Raw genomic sequence first — 27,719 nt, 5'->3', positions numbered from 1 at the left:
TGACCATATAGTAATGACAATGTCTTAAAAGTAATTTATTGTGCAAAATAATTCATTCAATAAGGTGCTACATACATGCAAGTCTTTCAAGAGTAACCATAAGATTTCAAAAGAAATTTCAATTTTACCAAGTATCTCAGATAAAAGAAATTAAACATTGAGCTGTCTAATCACAAAATAATTACAACAATCACTTTCAGAGGGTTTTGCTGTAGATTTTCCTGTGCAATGAAGAAAGGATTAAATAAGAAGAAATATTTCAGCATGATGTGATAAGTTTTTTTTTAATACTATACACTTTGCTTATACTTTCTTTAACTGTGGACCCAATGGCCACACGCTGGGGAACATGACATTGCTTATCGGTATGAAAAACACTTGAAGTGTGCTCAGTCTTTTGTCTTCCAAAATTGCAGTTTCAATATATCTATACACAATTATTACAGAGAGACTTACTGAAAGATGATGAGCATGTGCTTTGAGAATTTTTGGTTACAGAAGCCTCATTTGGAATGTATATTGGACAATTCTTTATACAAATACATTTTCCATAATGATAGGAGGCCATTCCATATCCAAATTCCATACATTTTAATTTTTTTATGGTGGAACAAATCCGTTATATTCAAATACTGATTTGGCAGTTTAGTCATTTAAGTGCTTAGAGTGATTTGCAGATAGGCTGTGCGAAGTAGCAATTCTAAAGTCTTAATTAAAATGTGTCAATGCTGCTAAGATTTTTTATTTAGAAAAGGATTTGTCTTCAATTTCTTCTCTGTTTGGTTTTGTGCTGATTGGGATTTTTACTGATCACTGAATGTTTTGCATTCTTTCCAATGTCCACTAGATTGCTTCAGTTGTCATATACTGACTGTTCACAGATGACGTCTTCAAAGGAAGTGGATGCGCAATTGACATTGGTGTACAGGCTCAGTTGATTGCTAGTGAGAATCAGTGATGAAACAGCATATTATAGATACCAGTTCAGAGCAGTAGAAGGGAAAGCTTCACACAATGAATGCAGCTTCACATTTTGACAACGACAACGCAGGCCCCAGCTCTCCCAATGTTTAGGGATGCTGCCTGTTGGAGCAGAAACAGTCGTCAGTTTTTAAAGAAGTCATTCATAAAATTCTGAGAAAGCTGGAAAGGTAGTTTATACACAAAGTGCCGCAAGTCTTTCCTTCGTTATTTATGAGCTGTTTGTTGCACTGCACCTTTCTGTTAAAATCACTGATGGGTCCGCACACGATTATAAATATTCACTTAATTTATACCCCAAATCCATGTACCCCAATCAAATGTTGCCTAACTAAGCAATAGTTCTGAAAATGCAATTTATTAACAGCATTTGGGGACTGCTAATTTCAAAATCAAAACTTGTAGTCCTGAAGTTAATATTGACGTCAACAGATATTTCACTTTCTATTCACTATTTTACTACAATTAATATACCAAATATGCAATGAAAGAAAATAATGGCCCAGATGTTTTGAAGGCTAGTGAATCATTGCAGCAGTGTAGTCTGGAACAATGCCTTAGGACCCTGCAGAATCCCTGATGCAAACAACTGGATGGGAAATGCCTGAGACCTTAAACTTAGCTGTTAGCCAGGAAAGGTTAGATAATTAAAAATATGCTCTTACTCCTGTGCAACTATTAAACTAACTCCACAAGCCATCACTGACAATCTCATCTACACCTTCTTTGACCCCTTACCTCTACTAAATCCTAGAACAGAACATCCACTACCCCCTCCCAACCCATCTCTCCCAGACCTGATCCTCCCCATGCCCCCAGGGCATGACATTTCCCCCTACCCTGCCAGCGTGACCACTCCAGAACTAACACCTTCTCACACCTGAAGGGCCCGAAGCACATCATCCTTGACTGGGCCTGGGTCTGACATTTCCCCACCACTTCCTCTTCAATCAGACATGATAATACCCATGACCCACGAAGACACTCTCACACCCAATCCACTGGCCCGACAACTCCTGGACCCATTCCCCTCCCCTTCCCCCTGACATCAGACACTATACCCCACCCCAGATCCAACAGCCCCTGCCATCTCTCAGACACAAGAGAAAGTCCCTATCCCCAAATGCAGAACTCAACATCTCCATGACCCAAACCTCCCCTGGGCACCCATTCGCCTATCTGGCATGCCAGCATACTACCCAACTGGCACCCCACCAACTAGACCCATTGGCACTCCATTCATTCGGCTCCCTGTCGACCTAGCATGCTACTGACCTCACCAAACTGGGGTCTTACCCACCTGTTCCTGCCCATCTTACCTACTTAGCACCCCACCCAGCTGGCAACCTCCCCTATTTGGCAATCCACTCATGCAACTCACTATCCACCTCACTCATCTGGCACCCTACCTGACTCTCTATTGATCTTGCCCACCTGGTAAAGTACATTCCCATCATCCACTTGGCACCCTAACCCTACAAGTAACAGTCATCCTGACTCCACACTCATCTTACCGACTCAACACTTCATAGGAGCCGATAAACTGATTGGCTATGCTGCTGGGATATTTAAAATAAAGAAAAACACAGCATACTTAGCGCTCCAAAAGAGGGTGTGGTTGCTACAAAAAATAACTCTTCACTGTCAGATTAGTGGATTCCTGAACAGGTTAAATACAGGATGATCCCTATCTGAGAATCTTCATGCAGGAGGCATTTAAAGATAAGTGGATAATTTTTAAATCAGATTAGGGTCAGAAAAAAGGGTTTCTGATCTTGATAGGAATATCTGGGCCATTATCTTCTGAGATCTATGATCTTCAAATTAGTTTCTTCAAATATCAGTACACAATGATTGACAAGATTTCATGAATTTCTTGAGTCTGTCTCTGATTAGTTGCATTAGCTCATTTACATGAAATTTTTAATGATACAAGTAAAATGATGGCCAAAATGATTACTGTGCAGCTGAAGAGAAATTACATTCAATTCAAACACCAACATTTTGTAAACATGTATTAGGTCATTACTGACTAAAGTATTGATATAACATTGCCAGTTGAGTACAACTGAAGCCAGTGAAAGTTTTGTTCCAAAAACTAATCTATTCGAGTTTTCCTTCCCTAGAGCTTTAATATTAGGTGAAGCTATGATGTCTGAAATAATTAGCAGAAAACTGCATTTATTGTATTTGCATGTTCCTTTTTAAATTGATGTTAACTCCATGCTTCTTTAGCCATGTAAATAAACCACATTTCAAATTTTGATATCAGAACGATCTGAGCAGATTTTTTAAAAATGACTGATAGTTCCTCAGCATAATTCAAATTTCTCCTTCACTAATCTGCTATGACGTTGTGTAGAGGGTGTGTTTCCTTTAAGAGATAAAGTGATTTTTTAAACTTAGAGATTTATACAAAAAAAAGTATCTGCATGCAACTGAAGACGTACAGCCAGTTCTAAGATTGAAACATGTATCAGTTGTGATTGGAAACCTTAGGATTGTTTTGATGTTTTTGGCAACTAGCTGGAATCAGCCAATTAATTCAAACCAAGCACTTAGTGATTGAAAGCCAATTGAATTTAAATCTGATAGTCTTGACAACCTCGGACCAACGTTATTGCAGGAAAATTGATATGTCATCCAAGGTATATAAGGAGATGGTCTTTGAAAATCAGTGTGAGAGTGAACCGCCATCGAAGAAACGAGCACCCCAGCTCTCACGAGAAATCGCTAAGCTCTCTAATTAACCATCTTATCCATAAAAAGTGGATGGCACTTCGAACTAAGAGTCTTCACAGAGAAAGTATCCTTGACAGCAGGATCACCAGAAGAAAGGTGTTTATGACTGGAGAGACAGTGGAGAAGGCAAAGCATTCCAGAAGACATATTCTGTGTGGACTTTGCGAGACTGAGTTTTAGTTTATTTTTTTCTTACTACTCGGGTTATATATGTGGGACCTGTGTTTATTGGAATCACATACTAGTAGAATTTTGTTCAGTTAGGGAATAGTTTGAGTTGGGGGGTATTGCTCAGTTTGTTAGCAGTTCTGTTAATTTGTTCACTGTTAGGGTTAAATAAATAAATTGTTACTTGTCACTTATAAAGTGAATATCAGGGATTTTCTTTCATTTAACCTCCCCTTCTTCGTAACAAATCGCAATGTCCCAGTGTCACACACTTTCTGCACTGCCCGGGGTAATCAGACTATAAGGGTTAAAGAGGGAGTTCTATGTTCACAGTAAAATTAAAAGAGTAGTGTGTGCATTTTGTTCTTGCAATTCCTGAAAGTTCAGAAGCTTTGCAAGGATTGATAGAAATGGAAACCCTTACATGCAGTAACTATTGTTGGTGACCCATTTCAATTGTTAGGAAACAACAGACTTCGAGCGCTGATGGTTGTTCTGTAGTCTGTGCAGATAGTGAGGCCATATCTTGATCGTATCCAGACCAATTGCCGGTAGTGGAGAAATAACCTCTCTAGCTGTTTTTCTGTGGCTGTAGTTGATTCTAGTGAAAGCTGCTCCTTATTCTTGGTCAGTTTGCTCAAAATTTCATGCTCTGATAGTAAGTTAGATAGGAACTTTGATAAACAGCTCATAAATTCAACAAATTATTGCACTGCTTTCATATCTGTTGATTGTTTCATCTCTGCTGCAATTCGCATCTTGTCAGGATCTGGATAAAGTTTTTTCAGTATCAGTACATTACCTATGTACTTGAGTTCATGTATCTTCAACTGCATCTCTTTCTTACAAATTTGTTTTTCAAATTCCGCTGACTATTGGCGGGGGGGGAGGGGGGGGGGGGGGGGGGGGGGTCGAGAGTACAATCCCAATAAGTTGTTCATCCCTTTCTTATTTCTCAGTTCCACCCAAATATCTTCCCTGGGCACAATCCCAGGAATATCCTCTCTAAATACAACCAAAATGTTATATACCTAATCAAAAAGCCCACTCCCCCTCCTCTCTTGCTCCCCTTTCAAACCTTCCGATAGCATCTGTGTCCTGGAGAATTATGCCATTCTGTCCATCCCTGAGCCACCTCTGTAATTGCTATGATATCCCAGTCCCATGTTCCTAACCACGCCCTGAGTTCATCTGCCTTACCTGTTAGGCCTCGTACATAGAAATAAAGGTGATAGCCTAGTGGTATTATCACTGGACTGTTAATCCAGAGACCCAGATAATGTTCTGGGGACCCAGGTTTGAATCCTGCTGAAAAATATCTGGAATTAAAAATCTAATGATGACCGTGAAGCCATTGTCGATTGTCGGAAAAATCCATCTGGTTCACTAATGTCCTTTAAGGAAACTGCCATCCCGACCTGGTCTGACCTACATGTGACTTCAGATCCACAGCAACGTAGTTGACTCTGAACTGCCCTCTGGGCAATTAAGGATGGGCAATTAATGCTGCCTGGCCAGCGACGTCCTCATCCCGTTAATGAATAAAGAAAGTTTATTTCAATGCAAGAAGCCTGTACTCGTTCTCTACTTTGTTCCTGACTGTTTGACTTACTCCTTTTCACAACTGTGTACTAGTCTCAAGCTGATCTCTTTCCTCACTATCTCCCTGAGTCACCTCCCCCCTCCCCCATTTAAGAGTATAAATCCTAGAACTTGCAAAAGTTGATTGAGGACGGATGGTCACAGGTAAAGAGACAGCTGGAAAATAGGAAGCCTTCAAAAATGAGAAATTGAGAGTCCAGAGACAGTATGTTTCTCTTAGGGTGAAGGGCAAGGATAGTAGATGTAGGGAGTGCTGGATGACTAGAGAAATTGAGGTTTCAGTCAAGAGTAAGAAGAAAGCATATACCAGGTATAGACAGCAAAAAACAAGAGATTCCCCAGAAGAGTATAAAGGCAATAGGAGTATACTTAAGATGGAAATCAACAGGGCAAAGAGGAGACATGAGATAGCTTTGGCAAATAGGGCTTTGGAGAGTCCAAAGGGATTCTATAAATACAGTAAGGACGAAATGGTAACTAGGGAGAGAATAGCGCCCCTTAAAGATCAGCAAGACTGCCTATATATGGAACTGCAGGAGATGGGGGACATACTAAATGGTACTTTGCATTGTGTATACTGCAGAGAAGGATATGGAAGATAAAGAACATTGAGAAATAAATTGTGACATCTTGAAAAATGTCCATATTACAGAAGAGGAGGTGTTGAACATCTTAAAATGCATAAAGGTGGATAAATCGCTGGGGATCAAATGTACCCTAGAACTCTGTGGGAAGCTAAGGAAGTTATTGCTGGGCACCTTGCTGAGATATTTGTATCATCAATAGTCACAGGTAAGGTGCTGAAGACTGGAGGTTGGCTAACATGGTGCCACTATTTAAGCAAGATGGCAAGGAAAGGCCAGGGAACTACAGACTGGTGATCCTGACATTAGTAGTGGGCAAATTGTTGGAGGGGATCCTGAGTGACAGGATTTGCATGTATTTGGAAAGTCTAGGACTGATTAGGGATAGTCAACATGGCTTTGTGCATGGGAAACTGTACCGCAGTAACTTGATTGAGTTTTTTGAAGTAGTAACAAAGAGGATTGATGAACTTCAGTGAGGCGTTCAACAAGGTTCCACATGGTAGACTGGTTAGCAAGGTTAGATCACATGGAATACAAGGAGAACTAGCCATTTGGATACAGAACTGGCTCGAAGGTAAGAGACAGAGGGTGGTGGTGGCGGATTGCTTTTCAGAGTGGAGGCCTGTGACCAGCGGTGTGCCACAAGGATCGGTGCTGGGTCCACTACTTTTCGTCATTCATATAAATGATTTGGATGTGAACATGGGAGGTATGGTTGGTAAGTTTGCAAATGTCACTAAAATTGGAGGTGTAATGGACAGCAAAGAAGGTTACCACAGAGTACAATGGGATCTTGATCAGATGGGCCAATGGACCAAGGAGTGGCAAATTAAGTTTAATTTAGATAAATGTGAGGTGCTGCAATTTGGAAAGGCAAATCAGGGCAAGACTTATACACTTAATGATAAGGTCCTGGGGAGTGTAACTGAACCAAGAGACTTTGGAGTACAGATTCATAGTTCCTTGAAAGTGGAGTTGCACGTAGATAGGATAGTGAAGAAGGCATTTGGTATGCTGGCCTTTATTGGTCAGTGCATTGAGTATATGAGTTGGGAGGTCACGTTGTGATTGCACAGGACAGTGGTTAGGCCACTACAGGAATTCTGCATGCAATTTTCGTCTCCCTCCCATAGGAAGGATGGTGTGAAACTAGAAACAGTTCAGAAAAGATTTACGAGGATGTTGCCAGGGCTGGAGGGTATGAGCTACAGGGAGAGGCTGAATGGGCTGGGGCTATTTTCCCTGGAGCGTCAGAGGCTGAGGTGAACTTACAGAGGTTTATAAAATCATGAGGGGCTTGGATAGGGTAAATAGACAAGGTCTTTTCCCCAGGGTGGAGAGTCCAAAACTAAAGGGCATAGGTTTAAGGTGAGAGGGGAAAGATTTAAAAGAGATGTAAGGGGTAAGTTTTTTATGAAGAGTGTGGTGCGTGCATGGAATGAGCTGCCAGAGGAAGTGGTGGAGGCTGTTACAATTACAACATTTAAAAGGTATCTGGATGGGTACATGAATAGGAAGGGTTGAGAGGGATATGGGCCAAATGCTGGCAAATGGGACTAGATTTATTTAGGTTGTAGGCATGTTCGCCAAGCCGGTGGGTTTGGTTGCGAAAGTTTCGTCACCCTGCTAGGTAACAGCATCAGTGTGCCTCTGGAGAAGTGTCAGTGTTCTGTCCCACTTGTTATTTATATGCCTCGGTTTGCTGGGGTGGTTGGTATTACTTCTGGTTTTGTTTCTCAGGGGTTTGTACACAGGGTCTAATTCAATGTGTTTGTTGATGGAGCTCCGGTTGGAATACCAGGCAAAACCAGCAAAACTGGGGTAATACACAAAATACTATGCAAGGGCTGTGAGAAACACTAAATAGGCCAAACCGGAAGAAAATTGACTGTACGGATTAATGAACACCAACTAGCCACCAAGAGACACGACCAATTCTCACTTATCTCACTACACATGGGCAACGAGGGACACAAATTCAACTGGGACAACACACAACACATCGATAATTGCACAAGCCAAACAGAGACACGCCAAGGTGCACTGACGATGTTACCTAGCAGGGTGATTAAACATTTGCAACCAAACCCACCGGCTCAGCGAGCATGTCTACAACCTTTTACTCAACGCAAGCTGCAAATCTTTTCAAACTTTAGATTTATTTAGGATATCTAGTCGGCATGGACGAGTTAAACCGAAGGGTATGTTTCTGTGCTATATGTCTCTATGACTCCATGACTCTATATCAAGATAATTTTAAGAAAATTCTTTGGGAAGTTTATTTAGTGATATACATAATTCCCCTGCTTCTCCATTCACTTAAGAGCTGTTTTGCATGGAATATGCTATCATTAAAGTAGTCCCTTAACTAATTCCTACCTCATTGCTTATCACTTATGACCAGTAAGGCTAGGTTACTAATGAACTGATGTTGCATTTGGGCAATAAAACTTCCACAATAACAAACTGCTTTTATACATGGCAGTATAGATATGTTTCTAATGAACTGCTCCAGTGCTTTGATGCTTATATCGAAACTAAGAATTTTGCAACTTCTAGCCCAAACATCATTTATCATTTATATGGTACTTTCCGTAATTAATACCGATCAAAAGTTCAATTGTTTTGAAAATAAAAAGGTACAACATAAATGTCAAAAATGTTTCATCCTTTCCTTAATGTACTGATTTTTTTTTGTATTTAAGTTTTTGCTGATCAGACTAAAGGATGCTGGTGCTGAGACATTGCGCAGACCCAGGTCAAGTGTAGAACAATTAGTTGCAGACCAATGTTTGCCCAGACACTAATTAAACACAGCAACCTTTGCTGCATGAAGGTGATATTTTCTATTCACAACATTTATCATTCTATCAATTTGACTGATATTGTCGATTAATGCTGAATTAAGAGTAATATTGGGCTGTGTCCAACTGTGCTAGGCAGGGGTTTGGGGTCTGAATTGAGGCATTAAATAATTAAAAGTGGCAGTGTGGAAATAATTGCAGCAATAGATAACCAAAAAAATTTTACCCAGAAAAAACAAGGTAATTTTTTGAATTATTCCCTATGAGGAGCACCTTAGATGCTTTAAATACATGAGGAAAGAACCGTCAGGAGCTGTAAATATGTGCTTATAAAGTAATGACCTCATTATCCTTGACTGGTAATTGACTTCAGCAAAAATAGAATAAATGACCTGATTTTAACAGAGGACTAAATGAGAGAGATGGCTTTAAATAAGCAAGCAAACATTCTTTTTTTAATGCACATTTTGGAAAGAAAAATATCTGAGGCAAACCATGTTGCTGCTTAAAATAATTGCAAGGGATCACAGCAATATACTGAAATTAAGACAAAAAGTGCTGTAGAAAGTCAGCTGGTCTGGTAGCATCTGTGGAGAAAGAAACAGAATTAATGTTTTGAATCCAATGTCTTTTCTTTGGAATGGGATTTACTGCAGTGTACTGAGCTCTTTTGTTGTCAGGACTCTCATTTTGTTCTTAATTTTCATGAAGCAATGCACTGGAGTGAAGTTCCCCAAATAGAGTATGATATTATTAAACTGCTTCGTGCTCCAAACAGTAACATAACCAACAAGACAAGCAAGACAGAATAAAGAACTACATACTTTTCTCTAAATTTCGCCATGTGGGTGACACTGTAAAGATTGGCAGTATTTATAGTCCATCCCTACCTCCATTGTAAAAGTAGTGATGAGCATTCTAGATGAAGGGCTGTAATTCTGTTGGTTTTATTTACAATAGTGTTTGGTAGGAAATTTTCAGTCAACACACACATCTGTGGCACAGAATGCTAAGCTGTCTGTCCTAAAGTACTTCAAATTCATGGCTGTATATGTGTATAGCATGCTTTTTTTTTAAATGGATGGATGCCAACATTTTCATGTAGACTTTAAAATTGGGTTATGTGGTACCAAACTAAGCAGGTGTCGATATTCTGCTGCATCTTATACAGCCCCTTTTCAGACTAAGAAAACTTTCTACTAATTAGTCTGAGTCCAGAAGCTGGACTTTACAGTCCTAGGCTGGGTGTGTTTTTGGTGATGTGGGCTTGTAAAATATAATGGATATCTAATGTCCTCACCCACATCCACCCAGCACATAATATCGTAGGCAGGCAGGTACTCAAATTGGCAGACTGCATGCCACTTTTTAAAACATGGGCAATCAAGTTTGCTGACAAGCCAGTTGACATAATAACAGGTTGTCCATGCCAAAAGCGGTAGGTATGTGCAGATAGGTAAGATTCAGAGTGCTGTTATTTAAAAGATTTTTTGAGGAGGGGTGGTGCACTTTTAGGGGTGACCCAAGCACAATTGGTATGATTCCTTTGTTCCTCCTCAACAAGCCATCAAAACCCTTCCCTAACCCAATGCCCCTACTTCCTAGGCTTCCCGATCCTTTCCTAGCCTAAAAGGCCAGGGCCTACATTGGCCTTGGTCCTATGCAATCCATTGCTCTTCTCCGTGGGCCCCCTTAAAGCCACCGCAACATCTACGGCTGAGTTCTGGCACTGCTTGAGCTGTTGATCACCCTGATTGGCTGGCAACTCTTGAGGGTAGGACTTCATCCTGCTGAAGGGCCAAATTCTGAACATCAGCAGTTTAAGGTCCACCTTAAGGTTCCCCTGCAGCATGTTATTGATATGGAGCAGCCTAGATCAGCACTGGTCAGTGCGGCAAAGACTTTCTTTATGGGAGGGGTTGAGATGTGTATTTCTGCCCCCCGTAAGTTTCAACTCAAGGTCCAGAAGCGGAAGGTCAAATTCTAACTCACAGAGGCATTGATCATTTCCCCACTCTTTAAATTGGCTAAAACCAACTGGAACTTACAATAGCTTTCAGCATTTAATTTTATCAAGTTAAAGAAGTATGCAAAATTCTCCAAAATGCTGCCATTCTGCTTATTATCTGCAAATTTCATTTACAAGAATACCTAGGCCTACACTTGAACTTTTTCAAGGTAATAGTACCAATTGAAGGTAATTTGAACAGAAAGAATTGGTTCTACACTGAACCATTTGTTCTGTATTCATTCAGTCTATTAATGACTCCTTCAATGCTGTGACTGACCTAAACCTCCCCCTCTCACCATCTCTCCCCTTTCCCACATATCATCTTCTACATAAAGCCAGAGATTAATAGTATGTCACCAGCGACTAATCATATTTTAGATATACACAAATCCTTCACACAAGTAGTGTACCATACTTCTAGCTTCTATTTAATCCTGTTTGCACAAACATTATAAATCACAAATCATTTGGTTTTCAGAAACTCATCACTGTCTTTTATGATGTCTGTCTTAATTTATTATTCCAGGTGTTACATTGTTAATCGTTTGCACTAATTCCTTTTGGAACAAAAGGCTGAGAGATATGTGAAATTGAATGTGATTTAGTACTCTTGAAAACTCTTGAAAAAATAAGTTCTGTCCATAAGAGAAACTGTAAATCTTCCTACTAGTACCGCTTACACTGCCAGTCTTTAAATATTAAGCAAGGTTAATCACTTTCTCTAATTAAATACATACAAAATAAGATTTAGAAGAAATGATGTAGTACTTTATCAGCATAAAATCTTTTTAAATATAATTTTGTAATAATCAGTGACAATCAGAGCTTCTGCATTATTACATTTTACATTCCATGAAAACACACTTTAATAACACAAGACAAATTTACACCTAACATTGACTAAAAACCCAATTATTTGAGAAACAAAAGCACTATTAAAAATCAGCAGTTTTAAAAATTTTACAATATTTACTACCTGTGTCCATTCATTGGTCTGTGGATCATACGATTCCATCGTGTTTAAATAGGTTTGTCCATCATATCCACCAACTGCGTACAGTTTGTCTCCTAGGAGACAGACTCCAACAGCATCTCGGGGAACACTCACCGAAGCTATTGTTGTCCAGGTATCAGTCTTTGGATCATATCTGATATGTGAAAATGAAGGAACAAAATGTAAGGAAAAATGTTCCAGAACTGTGTATCATTGTTGATTGAATTAACAACGCAAGCTAGTCATAAATAATACAAGTCATTTTTTCCTATGGCCTATTGTTTAAATGTTTGCAGTAGGAAAGGATCTTTGCCTGTATGGTCTTGTTCAGTTTTTTTAATGTTGTTATAACCAAAGCTGGAGGAGTGTACTGACACTCTAGTCCCGTCAGTCCATGAGTCACAACATAAAAAGAAATACTTCTCCCATGTATGGCAAATTAAGTAACTTATTGACATCAGGTTTTCAATAAAATCTATCAACCAGGTTTGTTCAATAAACACAAAATTGAGTATTGTTGAAAATTATGCATTTTGCCAAAGCTTTCTGTCTTGCACTCATCAGGACAATTTATAAGAAGACGAATTTCGGGGGAAATCCAACCTATAAACCTATAAAAAAAAATGAAAGGAGAGTGCTGATTTGATGACAAGTGGACTCTGATTAGTAGAAGGCTTTACTTTGGAATTGGTTGCAAATTGTCCTGATGAGTACAAGCAATAGTTTCAGCAATAGTTAAATATCTCATTATTTCCAATTTAGCTTTAGTGGCAGGGGACTTAACTGATTCTTGTAATTTTGCTGTTTCAACATCACTTGCCCCTGCTTTGCTAAGTAACTGAGGTAAACTCCTGGATGTTTACACCACAGAAGGAGGCCATTCAGCTCATGGTGTCTATGGCATTCAACAGAGATCTGACCACACTAATCCCATTTTGCAGCTTCTGGTCCATGGTCTCTCAATGACACTGAGAGCTTCAAAAGAGTTACCCATTCTATGAAAATGCAACTTGAACGATAACTGAAGACAAATTTGTGTCGAACAATGGCTCATACTTTGAGAAACCAGAGGACTATCAGAGATCAGCGATTAGTCCATTGCCCTGAACTGAATTACACACATTGGTTAAAATCTTATGAGAGTTTTTGACTCAAATACCTTTTCTGCCACAATCTGAAAAAAAAATTCTCAACCCTTTCCACCTATTACTTTAAACATGCCTCCCCTCTGTTGGTTATAAATCCCTCTGTAAATGAAATAAAAAATGCCTTCCCATTCACCCTATCTCTGCACCTCATAATGTTATGCACCTCTACAAAATCCCTCGTCAACCATTGCTGTTCCAAGGGAAACATCCCAACATATCCAACTTTTCCTCATATATCAGGCCTTCCAGTGGAAGGATCCTGATAAAATCCTTCTGCAACCTCTCCAGTGAAATCACAACTTTCCTATAAAGTGGTAACCAGAAAGGCATGCAGTACCAGCATAACCCCCTTGCTCTTGTAGTCTTTGCATTAGTTAATGAAGGTAGGTATTCAATTTGCCTTCTTAACTACCTCAGCCACCCGTCTTGCTACCTTTAGGGATCTGTGGTTCTGAATACCAGGGTCCCTCTGATCTTCAACACTTTCCAGGGTCTTCAAATTGATTGACCCAGCATAAGTTACCAGCCCCAAAAAATAAGGTAGATTAACAAGTGCTCAGGATTTAGAGGACCTCTCTATATGAAAGCATAGTCTCTCGCCTCCATAAAAACTGTGTTAGCTAACTTGATAACAGGTGGTTATAGAGTCATAGAGATATATAGCATGGAAACAGACCCATCGGTCCAATTTTGTCCATGCCGACAAGATATCCTATATAAATCTTGTCCCATTTGCCGGCATTTGGCCTATATGCCTCTAAACCTTTCCTATTCATATCCCATCTAGATGCCTTTTAAACATTATAATTGTATCAGCCTCCATCACTTCCTCTGGCAGCTCATTCCATACACGCACCATCCTCTGCATGAAAAAATTGCCCTATAGGTTCCTTTTATGTCTTTTCCCCTTTCACCTTTAAAGCAATGCCCTTTAGTTTTGGACTCCCCCAACTCAGGGAAAAGACCTTGCCTACTTACCCTATCCATGCCCCTCATGATTTTATAAACTTCTATAAGGTCACCCCTCAGCCTCTGACGCTCCAGGGAAAATAGCCCCAGCTTATTCAGCCTCTCCCCATAGCTCAAACCCTCCAACCCTGGCAACATCCTCGTAAATATTTTCTGAACCCTTTCTAGTTTCGCAACATCCTTCCTACAGAAGGGAGACCAGAATTACACACGATTCTCCACTTCAATTTGGGAATTGTTTTGGCTTCCTTCTACCTCAATCTCACGAGCCCTTTCACCCTCCACCACCCTATTACCTGACATACCTATACTTGCTGTCCCTCCATCCGGTGATGATATTACTTCGACATGTTTATGTGATAAATCTCATTCTTTTTCTGGTAAACCGGGGTGTCAATTGCATTTTCCCAATCCTTTTCTAATCTCCAGTATGAATAAATGAGCTGCGTTTTCAGCAGTTCGCTTTGTAAAGGCAACAATACGAACACCTTATTCCCCATTTAAAATGTTTGGGATTTGACTTGCTTCATTGTTTCATGATTGTTCGTGATGATCTGAAGTGTTCTTCACAGGCAGGCTCCTGTGAGTCACTCATTCCTGGAATACTGTTACATCATGTGACATGGAGGGTTTGCCCTTCTGATCTCAAAACTTCTCTTTGATTTGTTTCAGAGAACATCTTACATCATGGCCATAAACTAATTCTAAAGTGCTAAAGTTAGTCAACATATTCTGAGACCTCCATTTGGCAAGTAAAAGGAATTCTTGTTCTTTGTCTCAATCACAAGGAAATGCATGACTCTGTACTTTGATTATTGTTTTAAGGGTTTAATGGTATGTATCTGAAGCTCCTTGTGTCTGTGAGTGGTATATAGAAGACTTTAACTGTGTTATACCTAGACTATTCATAACTTCCTGAAATATTACGGATAGAAAATTAGAATACTGACCTGACTGGCTTTCTGTTGGCCATCCATATCAAGTGAAGAGCTTAGTTGATTTTTCTACCACCACATTAGCAGTAATGGTTCTTAAGGGACCATCCTCTGGGAACTGCGCATCCATGTCAATAATAGTTAGGATATACCAGTATCCCTTTCTGATTTTCAGTGTAAGTCTCACACAATCTGCAAACATCCCATTAACTATGTTCCTCAAATCTGATATGGGTTCTGAAAGTGCTGGTTTGATTGCATGTCTCGAGTTTCGCACTATCTGGCACATTTTACAAGACTGTACTACATCCTAGTGAAGACTTGACTGGTAAAAATGTAAACTTTTATGTGCTTGGGGCCTGCCATAGGAAATTCATGGGCTAGTCTTAATATTTCATGATGATATTTGGGCAATACCACCATCCACTTGTCTGTGAGGAGCTCTCCACTTCTGCATCTGAATGCCACTTTTGATAAACAGTAGCAGGGATATCTTGCTGCAATTGTACAGGGCTTTGTTGAGACCACACCTGGAGTAATAGGAATAGTTTTGTTTCCTTATTTGAGAAAGGATGGTCTGACTATGGAGGGAGTGCAATGAAGGTTCCCAGGAGTGGCTTCTGGGGTGGTGGTATGAGAAAAGACTAGGTCAGATTGAATTATATTAACTGGAGTTTAGAAGAATAAGGGAGAATCACATAGAAACCTATAAAATAGGACGAGACTAAGCTTACAATTTCCCTTGTCATCCAAGGTTCCTGAGTCTTGCCATCCTTATCCTTCATTTTCACAGGTATGTGCTGCTCCTGAAATCTAAGCAATTGGCCTTTAAAGGATTCCCACATGCCAGATGTAGATTTACCCTCATCTCAATCTACATTCTCCAGTTCCTGCTTAATATTATAGTAATTAGCCTTCCTCCAATTTAGTACTTTCAACCAAGGACTACAGGTAGTTCTACAATGCGATGGTTGTGTTGTTGCGTGACATCATGCTATAGAAAATCGCGCTATAAGAAAATTGTGTTATAGGGAAATTGCTACAGAAAATTGCTATACCTATACAGGAGAAGGTTTTCATTATCCAAGCAACGTTCACTATTCATCAATTGTGTTACAACCAATTTGTGTTAACAAAACACGTGTTATAGCAGGACTGTACTCTTATCCTTATCCATAAGTCACTTAGAGCTTAACTAATTGTGGTTACTGTTCCTGAAATGCTCTTGCACTAAAACTTCAATCACCTGGCCAGGCTCACTCCCTGATACTAGATCTAATATGGCTCCTTCCAGAGTTGGACTATGTACATATTGCTTCAAGAAACCCTCTTGGATGCACCTAACAAATTCCACCCATCCCATCCAAGCACCTGGCTCTAAGGGAGTCCCAGTCAATATACAGCAAGTTAAAATCACCCACCACAACAACTCTGTTGTGTTTGTATTTTTCTGTAATCTGTCCAAATATCTGTTCCTCTATTTCCTGCTGGCTGTTGGGAGGCCTGTAGTACAATCTCATCACAGTGATTGCACCCTTGCAATTCCTGAGCGTTACCATATGGACTTTTGATGAGGTAAATCCACAAGGGAAGTTTCAAATAACAAAATATCTGTCCATGGTACTTTGCTGACGGACATTATTTAATCATTACTCGGATATATATGATTAGGTGCTCAGTTTCCTTCATACCACTTGGATTTTCTGTGATACTGGAGAAGCTACAACCTGCACCTCTGCCAAATCATTCCTTTGAGGGAGGCCAGTTCTGTGTACAGGCAAACTATAGACAATCACTATAAGTGCTGAGCCAGACACTATGTCACAAACCTGGGGCATCTCATACAAAGGTAACTACTTTTCCCCTTGACAAGAGTTCCCTGTATCTCTGAGGTGCCTTGTTTACTCATAACAAGGTTCACACTTGGTTCTACAGCTATAGTCAGAGCTGCATCTCAGTTGGTCAGGAAATACAATTTTGCGAAATCCCTTCAATCACTCTTGCAGAGTAATAAATAAGTTTTGTCTTGAACTCAGCAAAAGTGTTCTTTTCAAAAATAGGAGAATTCAGCTGAGCAACCTTTCCTCACAGGCATCTTGTCCTTCAACTAACTCCAGATACTAAAGCTCTCTCCATTCAGTCAATGTTCTAAACAGCCCCAGTGGGAGTCTACGAGCAAAGCAAGCAGTTGTCAAGGCTAATGTCATTTCCAGGAAGCCTTGTTTAAAAAAAACTTATTGTCCGTAGTGACCTTTCAATGACTTCTCTTAAAGAAATCATTATCTCCACAAAATTTGTTATAAATGCATTTTTCCAGTCTTTTGAAGGTTAAATCCACCAAGAAATATTAAATATGAAGCATCTCTATAATAACAATATACATTTTAAATGTGTAATCTATATATACAATGTATAGTTTTTTTTGTGACACTTACTTCACATTGTAAAGCATTAACTCCCAAGGATTCAGACGTGACATTTTTAATGCCAAACTAAATGTTATTAATCCAATTGTGTGCATGAGAATTTATATCAAAATTTAGGTTAATTTAGACTTGGACAGTCATGATTTGATGTGTTATTCACTTAGATGTGCAAGCATTAATGATGCTACATTTTTTGCAAGCTAATGCAATTCAAAAGACTTGGACATCCTTGGGGTGATTTGAATGGAATATTAAGGTGCATTGTTGAGCATTACATGCTGTGAATAAGGATTATTTTTGTTCATTATTGATGAATGCTGTTCAGGGTTAATTAAATCATGTCTGTACAACTACAAGTCTAGGGCCAGGTTCCAGGCACAGCACTCTCTGTCCGATATCCTAATGGATTGGGACAAAACCTGAGTTTATTTACTTCCTCAAAACATGTAATTAGGATATTTTTAGACATGATATACACTTTACAAATTAATGTTGACTTGTTCTAATTAGTTTCTTTACTAAGTGCTCAGTCAGTCTCCCCTTAATTATGGATCCCAATAATTTTCCCACTACATATAGAAACAATATCTTGTCCATTAATCAGTTGTACAAACCTGGTAATCGTGCAAAAACTGAGCTTTAAATTGTTTCAGTAGAGCATTTGTCTGGATGGATTTCTTTGTAAAGAGTCAAAAATTCAGATGATGGTATGGATTCTCCCTCAATCTACTGGAAATCCAGGGTGGAATTTGGTGTCGGCAATGAGGATTTAGCCTACCTGCTGTAAGGTTCACAGGAGTGCAACACCTCCACTATTTAGGAATGTCTGATTAGTTAAATATCACTTAACTAGGCAGCAGTGAGCCTTCCTCAAGGTTCAAAGCATCAAAAGCCAATGGCTCTTCCCAGTAGATGGAGAGATTGCTGCCAGGACTGTACCAATTTGAGGTCCAGGTTACACATCAGTGCTGCAGGACAGCAATCACTGGGCAGGTCATGGGGGAGTGATTTTGGAGGAGTTCAGCAGTACGGGCAGGGTGATAGCTCACAGCAAGATTAGATCCTGAGTACCTCTGAAAGGGGGGACTGCCTTGGAAGCGCTTCCGCAACCCACACAGTGGTTTGCTTTCTCAGGCTTTCCACATAATGAATGCCCCACTTGTAACTGGGTGAATACCAGCGGCGAAGTTTTGAGACGGCTGAATGGGATTAATGTCCTGGTTCAGTGTCTTAATGGGTAGACAGAAATGAAGGCTATCCGTGAGCCTTGCCTATCCATGAGAATTCTCACCTGAAATGTAATTGAAGCATAGGCAAGGAGGTGATAGGGTCTACACCTGCCACCTTCCTGCTTGATTAATTGTCCACTGCCATTAAGGACATGCCACCACTAAACTTGGCAGCGGGGAGGAGAGGGCATTAAATTCTATCCTATGTATCCGTTGTTAACTCTTTATTCAACTGGCTATTGGGCATGGGGTAGGCATACTTTAAAATGTGGAGGACATGAAAAGCCCTTACAGGGACGATTGATAACGCAAAATGCTAGCTGGTCTAAATACTTATTACTTATCAAATTGCTGAGCAAAAAAGTCATACGATAAATCTGCAATACTATTACTTCAAGATTTAGAATTTCAATGGACTTCCACTCTTCACAAGATACGAAACATGTACTGCCAAAGGTAAAAAAATCTTTCACCTCTCTACACAGTCTGAAAGCCGAGAACAGTGGTTCGAAGCAGGAGCGTCATGGCCTCCAACTGCATAAAGGAAACCATCACATGTTGCTACACCCACACCTCCTCTTCTTTTGGACATTGGAGTGCACATACTCCATTTGTTGGTGTGCGGGTCATAGCACTCTATAGATTTGAGACAAGCACTCCCATCTCTCCCTCCGACAGCATACAACCTGTTGATAAAGTAAAAGATGCTCATTAATTCTTCATTATGAACGTTGTCTAGTAGGTCATATGTGGCATACAATATTTAAACCAGGACTACAGAATAATGCAACACTGAAGAGATTATTTGGCCAAGTGTGCACGTGTTGGCTCTTTGAAAGAAGCTACCCTTGCCCTTTTTGCATAGCACAGCAAACTCCTCCTGCTCAAGTATTTATCAAATTCCTTTTGAATTTCTGTTGAGTCTGCTATGACATTGCTTTCATTCAATGTATTCCAGATCAAAACAAACCAATGCATAAAAAGGTTCTTCTCATTTTCACATTGAATGTTTTATCATTACCTTAAATCTGAATCTCCTGGTAACAACTACCTGCCGGAAGAAATAATATTTCCTTTTTTTGCTCTCAAAATCCTTTACCATTTTGAACAAAATAATGAAATCCCCCCCTTCATCTTTTCTCTTCTAAAAAGCTTAATCCCGGTTTCACCCATCTCTTTGCATAACTGAAATCACTCATCCTTGAAATCATATTGTTTCAACTCCTTTCTGCTCTTCCAAAGGCTGGACCACAGGAGGTTAATTGTTGTTGAGCTCATATCTACAGTACATTATCAGTAATGCCAGATCGGCTGGGGAATTAGGGAGGTTCTAATGAAGCATTGTTTTACCATGTCTCAGTGTATGGTGTAAATGTTAAATTAAGAAATATTCATTAGTTAACACTGTTTTAGGTTTTTCTTGGAGGTGGTGGTGGTTTTGGTGCCGGTGATAAAAATGTTTATAAAGTAATGATTCTGAAAGAGTCAATATTGACGTTGCATTATATCCACCAATCTGATGATGTAAAGTATTTGGGTAGAGAATCAGGCAGTTTAGCATCATGTTCTGACGGAGACAAACATATCATTTCTAGCATTGTTTTGTAATGCCTAGCTAGTTAATGTCAATTGTACCTATTGCTATCATGCAATTAACTATACCTTGTTATGTAAGACAAGTGCCTCTTATTAAGACTCTCAGTGATTTATCCCCTTTCACTTATCATCAGACAGGCCTTAGACTCGGTTTATAATGAAGGATTACGGGTTTCTGGGGCAAATGCTTAGGGAGAAACTAAATACTCTGAACTAAAGTATATTCCTGAGAGGTAGAGGAAATGTAAAAAAGTAAAAAAAAATCATCCATGGTTTAACAAGAATGTCAAGGATGACATAGATGCAAAAACTAGGGCATATCATACTGCAAAGGTTAGTGGCACTCTGGAGGATTGGTAGAACTTTAAGAGTCAGCAAAGCATTACTAAAAACAAAGTCAAAAGCGTTAAGATGAAATACAAAAGGAAACTAGCAAAAAACAGAAGCATTAATACCAAAAGCTTCTATAATTATGTAAAAAGGAAGAGAATTGTGAAAGTAAATGTTGGCCTTTTAGGGGATGAAAATGACGAGGTTTTAGTCGGAAACTCAAAAATATCAAAGGCATCAAACCAATATTTTGTCTCTGTTTTTATTGTGGAAAAAAATTCTTCCCAAAAACTGCGGTTACGACAGAGGAACTCGGTGAACTTACTACAACTAGAGAGAAGGTATTAAGTAAACTGTTGGGATTAAAGGCAGATAAGTCCCTGTGGCCAGATGGCCTGCTTCCTAAGGTATTAACATAGGGTGCAGCAGAGATAGTGGTTGCATTAGTTATGATAATCCAAAATTCCCTGGATTCTGGAAAGGTACCAGTGGATTGGAAACACAATAATGCGACACCCTTATTCAAAAAAGGAGATAGGTAAAAAGTAGAATACTATAGACCAGTAAATCCTACCAATGTGGTGGGGAAGTTGCTGGAGTCTATGATAAAGGAGGTGATAACTGATCATTTGGAAAATCAAAGCTCAATTTACCAGTGTTGGCATGGTTTTATGAAGGGCAAGTCATGCTTGAAAAACTTGCTGGAGCTCTTTGAGGACATAACCATTAAGGGGGATAATGGGGATCCAGCAGATGTGGTATATCAAGGCCTCAAGAAGGCATTTGACAAAGTGCCACACAAAAGACTAATCAGAAGGTTAGAGCCCAGAGGGGTTAAAGGTAGGGTATTGGCTTGGATAGAGGATTGGCTGACTAACAGAATACAGAGGACCGGTCCAAATAGGTCCTTCTCTTGATGGCTAACTGTAACTAATGGGGCACTGCACGGCTCAGTTCTCAGACCTCAACTATTTACAACCTGTATAAATGATCTGCAAATAGGGACACAGCGTAACATAGTAAAATTTGTGAATGATACTAAAAATAGATGGAAAGCAGGCTGAGCTGAGGAGATAAAGGGTTTACAGATAGATATTGATAGACTTTGTCCATTTTGGCTGGAAAGGAACAAAAGGGCAAATTATTATTTAAATGGGAAGTAGATTCAATGTTCATCAGTGCAGAGGGATCTGGAGGTAATTGTGCTGGAGTTACTGAAAGTGGGTATGCAGCCTACTGGTATTATTGCTGGACTGTTAATCCAGGGACTGAGATAATGTTCTGGGGACCTGGGTTCGAATCCCAATGCAGCAGGTGGTAGAATTTGAATTCAATAAAATATCTGGAATTAAGAATCTAATGATGACCATGAATCCATTGTCGATTGTTGGAAAAACCCATCTGGTTCACAAATGTCCTTTAGGGAAGGAAATTGCTATCCTTACTTGTCTGGCCTACATGTGATTCCAGACCCACAGCAATGGAGTGGACAGCCAGAATCTTTTTCCTAGGGTGGAGGTAGCTATTACGAGGGGGCATAGTTTTAAAGTGAGTGGAGGTAGATATAGAGGAGACGTCAGAGGTAGGTTCTTTGCTCAGAGAGTGGTAGGGGCGTGGAATGCATTGCCGGAGAGGGTAGTGGAGTCGGCCTCATTAGGGGCATTTAAGCAGCTATTAGATAGGCATATGGATGATAGTATAAGGTAGGGGTGGAGTTTAGATAGACCTTAGGTTTAGGGTAAAAGTTTGGCACAACATCGTGGGCCGAAGGGCCTGTACTGTGCTGTACTGTTCTACGTTCTATATTCTATGTTCTAATGTGGTTTACTCTGAACTGCTCTCTGGGCGATTAAGGACGGCAATAAACGCTGCCTAGCCAGCGACGCCCTCATCCGGTCAATGAATAATAAAAAGCATATAACAAGAAAGTCAAATGGAATCCTACTATTTATTGCAAAAGGACTGAATTACAAAAGTAAACAAGTGCTGTTACAACCATATAAGTCATTGGTGAGGCTGCACCTGGAGTTTTGGTCTCCTTACTTGAGGACGGATGTGCTGGCATTGGAGGCAGTTCACAGGAGGTTCACCAGGTTGATTCCAGGGATGAAAGGGCTGTCATATGAGGTGTGGTTGAATAGCCTGGGCTTGTACTCGCTGAAGTTCAAAAAAATGAACGGGGTTCTGACTGAAGTATATAAAGTTCTAAAGGGGATTGATCAGGTGGATGTTGAACAGATATTCCCCCATGTAGGACAGTCTCGAACAAAAGGTCATAGATATAGACTGAGAGGAGATAGGTTCAAAAGCGAGATGAGGAGATAGTGCTTCTCTGAGAGTGTTGTGAATCTGTAGAACTCACTGCCTCAGAGTGCAGTAGTGGAAGAATTAATCAACAGATGCAAGTAAGAAATAGGTATGTTTTTGATGAAAAGGGCTATGGGGAGCAGGCAGGAAAGTAAAGTTGAGACCAGGATGAGATCAGCCATGATCACGTTAACTAACGGAGGGGTCTCGAAGGACTGAACTACCTATTCCTGCTCCTAATTTGTATGTTCCTAAAAAACATATCCTTACCACTGAGTGGCATTGTGCCACTTTAGAACTCCATTGGACAAATCACAGACATTTAATATCACTGAAGTTCTCAACTAAATTGCAGGTTTTCCAGGCAATCACGAGGGAATCTGTTTCTGAAGTTGAAGACAGTTGAAAAGGAGGCAAAAAGGTGTTTTGCAGCAAATCAACAATCTGTATCACAACACGATTCTCTAGATACAATGGGACACTGGCTCCACAAAAGATGGCAGCACTATCAAGCAACAAAGTGATATTCACACATTCAGAATGATGCACGAGAAGAAAATGAAGATACTGCAGTCAAAGTGTGTGTTGACGCTACACCGCATCAAAAGTGATGAAAAATGCAGTAGTGGTCTATGTTGGCCACAGAGAGGATAGCTGAAGCATATTGAAATTAGATGCCAAGACATATGGGCCAAGTGCTGAAAAATGGGATTAGAATAGATAGGTGGTTGTTTTTGATTGACACAACATGAAGGGGCATTTATTTTCTGTGCTGCAGCTCTCTATGACTCCAGATGCCTTTCCTATTGCCACTGTAGCTGTTGAAGAGGGACTGACAGATGCTAATATTGAATTTTCAATCAAACCTTAGGTTCAGAATTATACAGGCAAGCTTCCTATAAATCTCAGTTCTGATGCAAGTGCCCCAGAGCATCTAATTTCTCAAAACTTCAAATTTATTGTATGGTTGATGATGGTGAAGTCTTACTTTCTGTTGGAATCGTGAGATGTTATTATTTGGTGAGGAGCAGCCTCAAACAGTGTGTGAAAGCAGCACCACTAATTACTAATAAAGAAATTCTCACCCTAAAAATGGTAGGGGAATCATCATTTCTTCATCTTCAGAATAATCTTTATTCTTCTTTTCAGTTACTCAATTCATAACTGGATATGGTTTTGAAAAGTTATATCATCATTGCAACATCAATGGATGGTATGCTGGTAAAGTTCTTCATGGGAGCTGAAAGTGCTTCATTTTTCAAGCTATTGCATTAACTTTTACACAGTGTGCGAAGAAGAAGGAGGGAAAGACAGAAAAAGAATTGAATGAAAATTTCACTTCATATCTTTCACTTCATGGGGCTTGATAGTTCATACCCTGAATATTTTGAACCAGTTCTGCTTTGATCAGACTTCACTACTCTAGCTTCCAAGCTATCATCAACATTACAGCCTAGATACTAGCTGTCACAAGAAGCTGTCAAACCAGTCTCCCAAAGCATTTGCCTTCCAAGGAGAAAATAATGCCGCATATATGTCCTTCATTTGCTCAAGAATGCTGTTGGAAACCAAAATCTCCAGCAAAGGGCAGGGGAGAGAAATAGGAATATGATAGAAATGTAAATAGTCAAGGGACAGAATGAAAGACTTTGTGAAATAGGTGTGGATAAGAGGTTAATAGTTGCTATGCTAATAGCAAGAATGAATCTTCAGGAATGTCAGAATGTATCAGATCACCTGGAACAGACACCTGAGGGAAGCAGGCTCTAATTAAGTCCTTCTTAACCATATCTCCAAAAGATGTGTAAATTGTTCACTGATGTTCATTAGTTTGAATTAGTATGGTTCCCATTTCTTGTGACATTACCCTGATGGCCACTACAGGTACATCGTGGGATCTGCTAGTACTTTCACAGCAAGAGTAATTTGATGTAGATCGCTGCTACCAATTTTCCTCAACTTACATTTTGTCTCGGGGCTATCCATTAATCAGTGGTAGGAAGTACGCCACCCTGAGTCTTTACAGAAGAATCACTATTCTTAGTTAATTGATTAAACTTATTCTTATTCCTTCAGTTTATGACATGATAGAAATAATTATATAACTACATTACTAGCCAGGCACAATTATTAGGTCTCACAGGAACTGTCCAGAATATATCTGTTCCAAATGAAGGTGAGTGCAGAACTTGCTGACTCAACTCACAGACTCTGTGAGATATCAACAGAATGGGTGGAGCTCAAAATAACATGAATATTAACTCCTTCAGAACTACTATCTTATACAACAGTCTTCATTTGACAGAAACACCAAGACTCTGGACGTGACATTTATACGTTAACATCTTCCTGAAGGGTGCCTCTTAAAATTCATCACAATACCCCAGCTGAAGTCAGACCAGTATTTCATTAAGTATCACCATAATGTCCTTATTTTTGAATTCAATTTGTCTACTTATAAAACCCAGGATCTCTTAAATAATTTTCAATTACAAAAATGTTCATCAACTTTCACCTTCAGAGATTTATATGTGAGAATCCTTTGATCTTTTTGTTTCTGCAGTCCCTTAATCAAATCATAGAACGGTAACAGAACAGAAAATCATTCTATTCATCATGTTTATGCTGGCCCTCTGCAAGAGTAATTCATCCAGTGTCATTATTTCATCTATTCCTCATTGTCCTGCACATATTTCGCCACTGATAGGTTCAATTGAAACTGTCTCACTTTGCTTTCAGGTAGTGCTTCCCTGGTACAAATCACCTGCTACATTAATAGTAAGGTTCTCCTCATGTTTTTGTTCATATTGTCTTTTGTTCCTAATCTTAAAATTGCAGCCTCTGCTTCTTAACCCTTCCACCAATGAGAAGGCTTTCTCCCTATCAACTTTGTCTAGACTTCTCAGGATTTTGAATGTTTCGATCAAATTTCCACTCAACTTTCCCTTCTCTGATCTACATGCAAACTGAAGTCTTTAATCCCTCAAACCATTTTCGTGAACTTTTTCTGCATCCTCTCTAATACTTTCACATCTTTCTTAAAGTATGATACTGAAGATTTGCACTCAGTTCTTTGGTTGAGGCCAAACTATTCTCTTATACAGGTTTAACATAACTTACTTGCTTTTAAACTCTATGTTACTTCTTAGAAAGCCCAAGAAGCTATATACTTTATTAACCACTCTCTCAACCTGTCTTGCCACCTTCAATGGTTAGTGCACATATGTACCTGTGTCCCTCTCTGGAAAAGCAGGCCCTTAGAGATGTGCACATTATTTTACATTACACCTCTATGTTATTCCTGCCAAAATGAGTCATTTCACATTTAATTTAATTTGCCATTTATCTTCCCAGTCCTACAACTTCCCACTCCTTGAAGTTCTATACTGACCTTGTCAAGGTTAACAACAATTCAAATGTTAACGTCATCTTCAAATTTTATATTTTTGTCCTGTACACCAAGGTGCAAATCATAAATATTTCAGCTAGTGCAGGGTCCTGACATCGAGCCCTGGGGAACTCCACTACATTCCTTCCTTTCCTGTCTTTCCGTTAATTTCATGTCCATGCTGCTATTATACTTTCTAGTCCATGAGCTCTAACTTTGCTCACAAGTCTCTTGTGTGGCAATTTCTCAAATACAAATGCTGACAGTTTGCAGAGCTCTGAGATGCAGAGAGACCTGGTGTCCTCATGCATGATTTGCAGAAGGTCAGCATGCAGTGCCAGCAGGTAATCAGGAAAGCTAAGACAATATTATGCTTTACTGAGATGGTAATTCAAAGAAAGAGTGTGGAGTTTATACTTCAGTTATACAGGGCATTGGTGAGATTGCATCTGGAGTACAGTGTACAGTACTCAAGGGTGTTAATGCATTGGAAGCAGTTCAGAGAAGGTTCACTATCTAATACCTGGAATGAGTGGATTGCCTTATAAGGAAAGGCTGGACAGACTAAGCCTGTATCCTTGGTGTTTAGAAGCATCAGAGGTGACTTAATTGAAACATACAAGATCCTGAGGGGAGCTGACCTGGTGGATGTTGAAAGGATGTTTCCTCTTGTAGGAGAATCTAGGATTGGGGTTCAGAGTTAAATTTAAGGGTTGTCCATTTCAGACAGAGATGAGGGGAAAATATCTCTCGCAATGTTGACAGTCTTCAGAATTTCTTTCCTCAAAAGACAGTGAATGCAGAATCTTTTTTTTTTTTAGGCAGAGCTAGATAAATTCTTGACTACTAAAAAGGATGAAAGGTTACTGGGGCTATGCAGGTATATAGACTTGAGGGTGAAAATCAGATCAGCCATAATCTTATTAAATGACAGAGCAGGTTTGAAAGGCTGAGAGCCAAGCTTATCCCTTTTTTGAATGCTTGTACTTTTAGGAAATCCATGAACACCATATCAACTGCATTACCTTCATCATTCCTGTCTGTTATCTCATCAAAGAACTCAAGTAAGTGAGCAAAACATTATTCGTCCATAACAAATCTGTACAGGCTTTCTGCAATTAACACACATTTGCCTAAAGGATTATCAATTTTGTTCCAAATTATCATTTATAAAAATTACCCTATCAACGAGGATAAACTGACTGGCTCATACCTCTTGAGCTTATCCTTGCATCCTTTTGAACAAAGATATAAAATTCTCAATTCTTCAGTTTGCTGGTGTGTCCTCTGTGCTAAGGAAAATTGGAAAATTATGGCCTGTGCATTTGCAACTTTCACTCACTTGGATGCATCTTATTCAGTGATGATACCATATCAACCTTAAGTACAGGCAGCCTATCCTCCTTATTAATTGTAAACCTTTTAAGTATCTGAAATACTTCTTACACTGTGACGTTGGTAATGTCTTCTTCCTTGGTAAACACAGAAGCAAACTATCACTT

At 39.5% G+C, this 27,719-nt stretch overlaps 1 protein-coding gene across 1 annotated transcript in view; it reads right to left on the bottom strand.

Moving 5' to 3' along the window:
• Nucleotides 1-646: 646 nt before the first annotated feature.
• LOC109934869 (kelch-like protein 1) overlaps nucleotides 647-27,719 on the bottom strand; it is a 353,701-nt gene continuing 326,628 nt past the window's right edge. The window contains exons 10-12 of the mRNA XM_048598407.1: nucleotides 19,070-19,282; nucleotides 11,872-12,043; nucleotides 647-1,083 (exon numbers count right to left, since the gene is read on the bottom strand). Of these exons, the coding sequence (XP_048454364.1) occupies nucleotides 1,027-1,083; nucleotides 11,872-12,043; nucleotides 19,070-19,282 (442 nt within the window). The 3' untranslated portion in view covers nucleotides 647-1,026. The remainder of the gene's footprint in view (nucleotides 1,084-11,871; nucleotides 12,044-19,069; nucleotides 19,283-27,719) is intronic.

This window comes from Rhincodon typus, chromosome 6 (assembly GCF_021869965.1).
Source record: "Rhincodon typus isolate 14 chromosome 6, sRhiTyp1.1, whole genome shotgun sequence".
Classification (NCBI taxonomy): domain Eukaryota; kingdom Metazoa; phylum Chordata; class Chondrichthyes; order Orectolobiformes; family Rhincodontidae; genus Rhincodon; species Rhincodon typus.
Note: the sequence above shows the minus strand (reverse complement) of the source record. Positions and strands in the feature narration are given on the sequence as shown.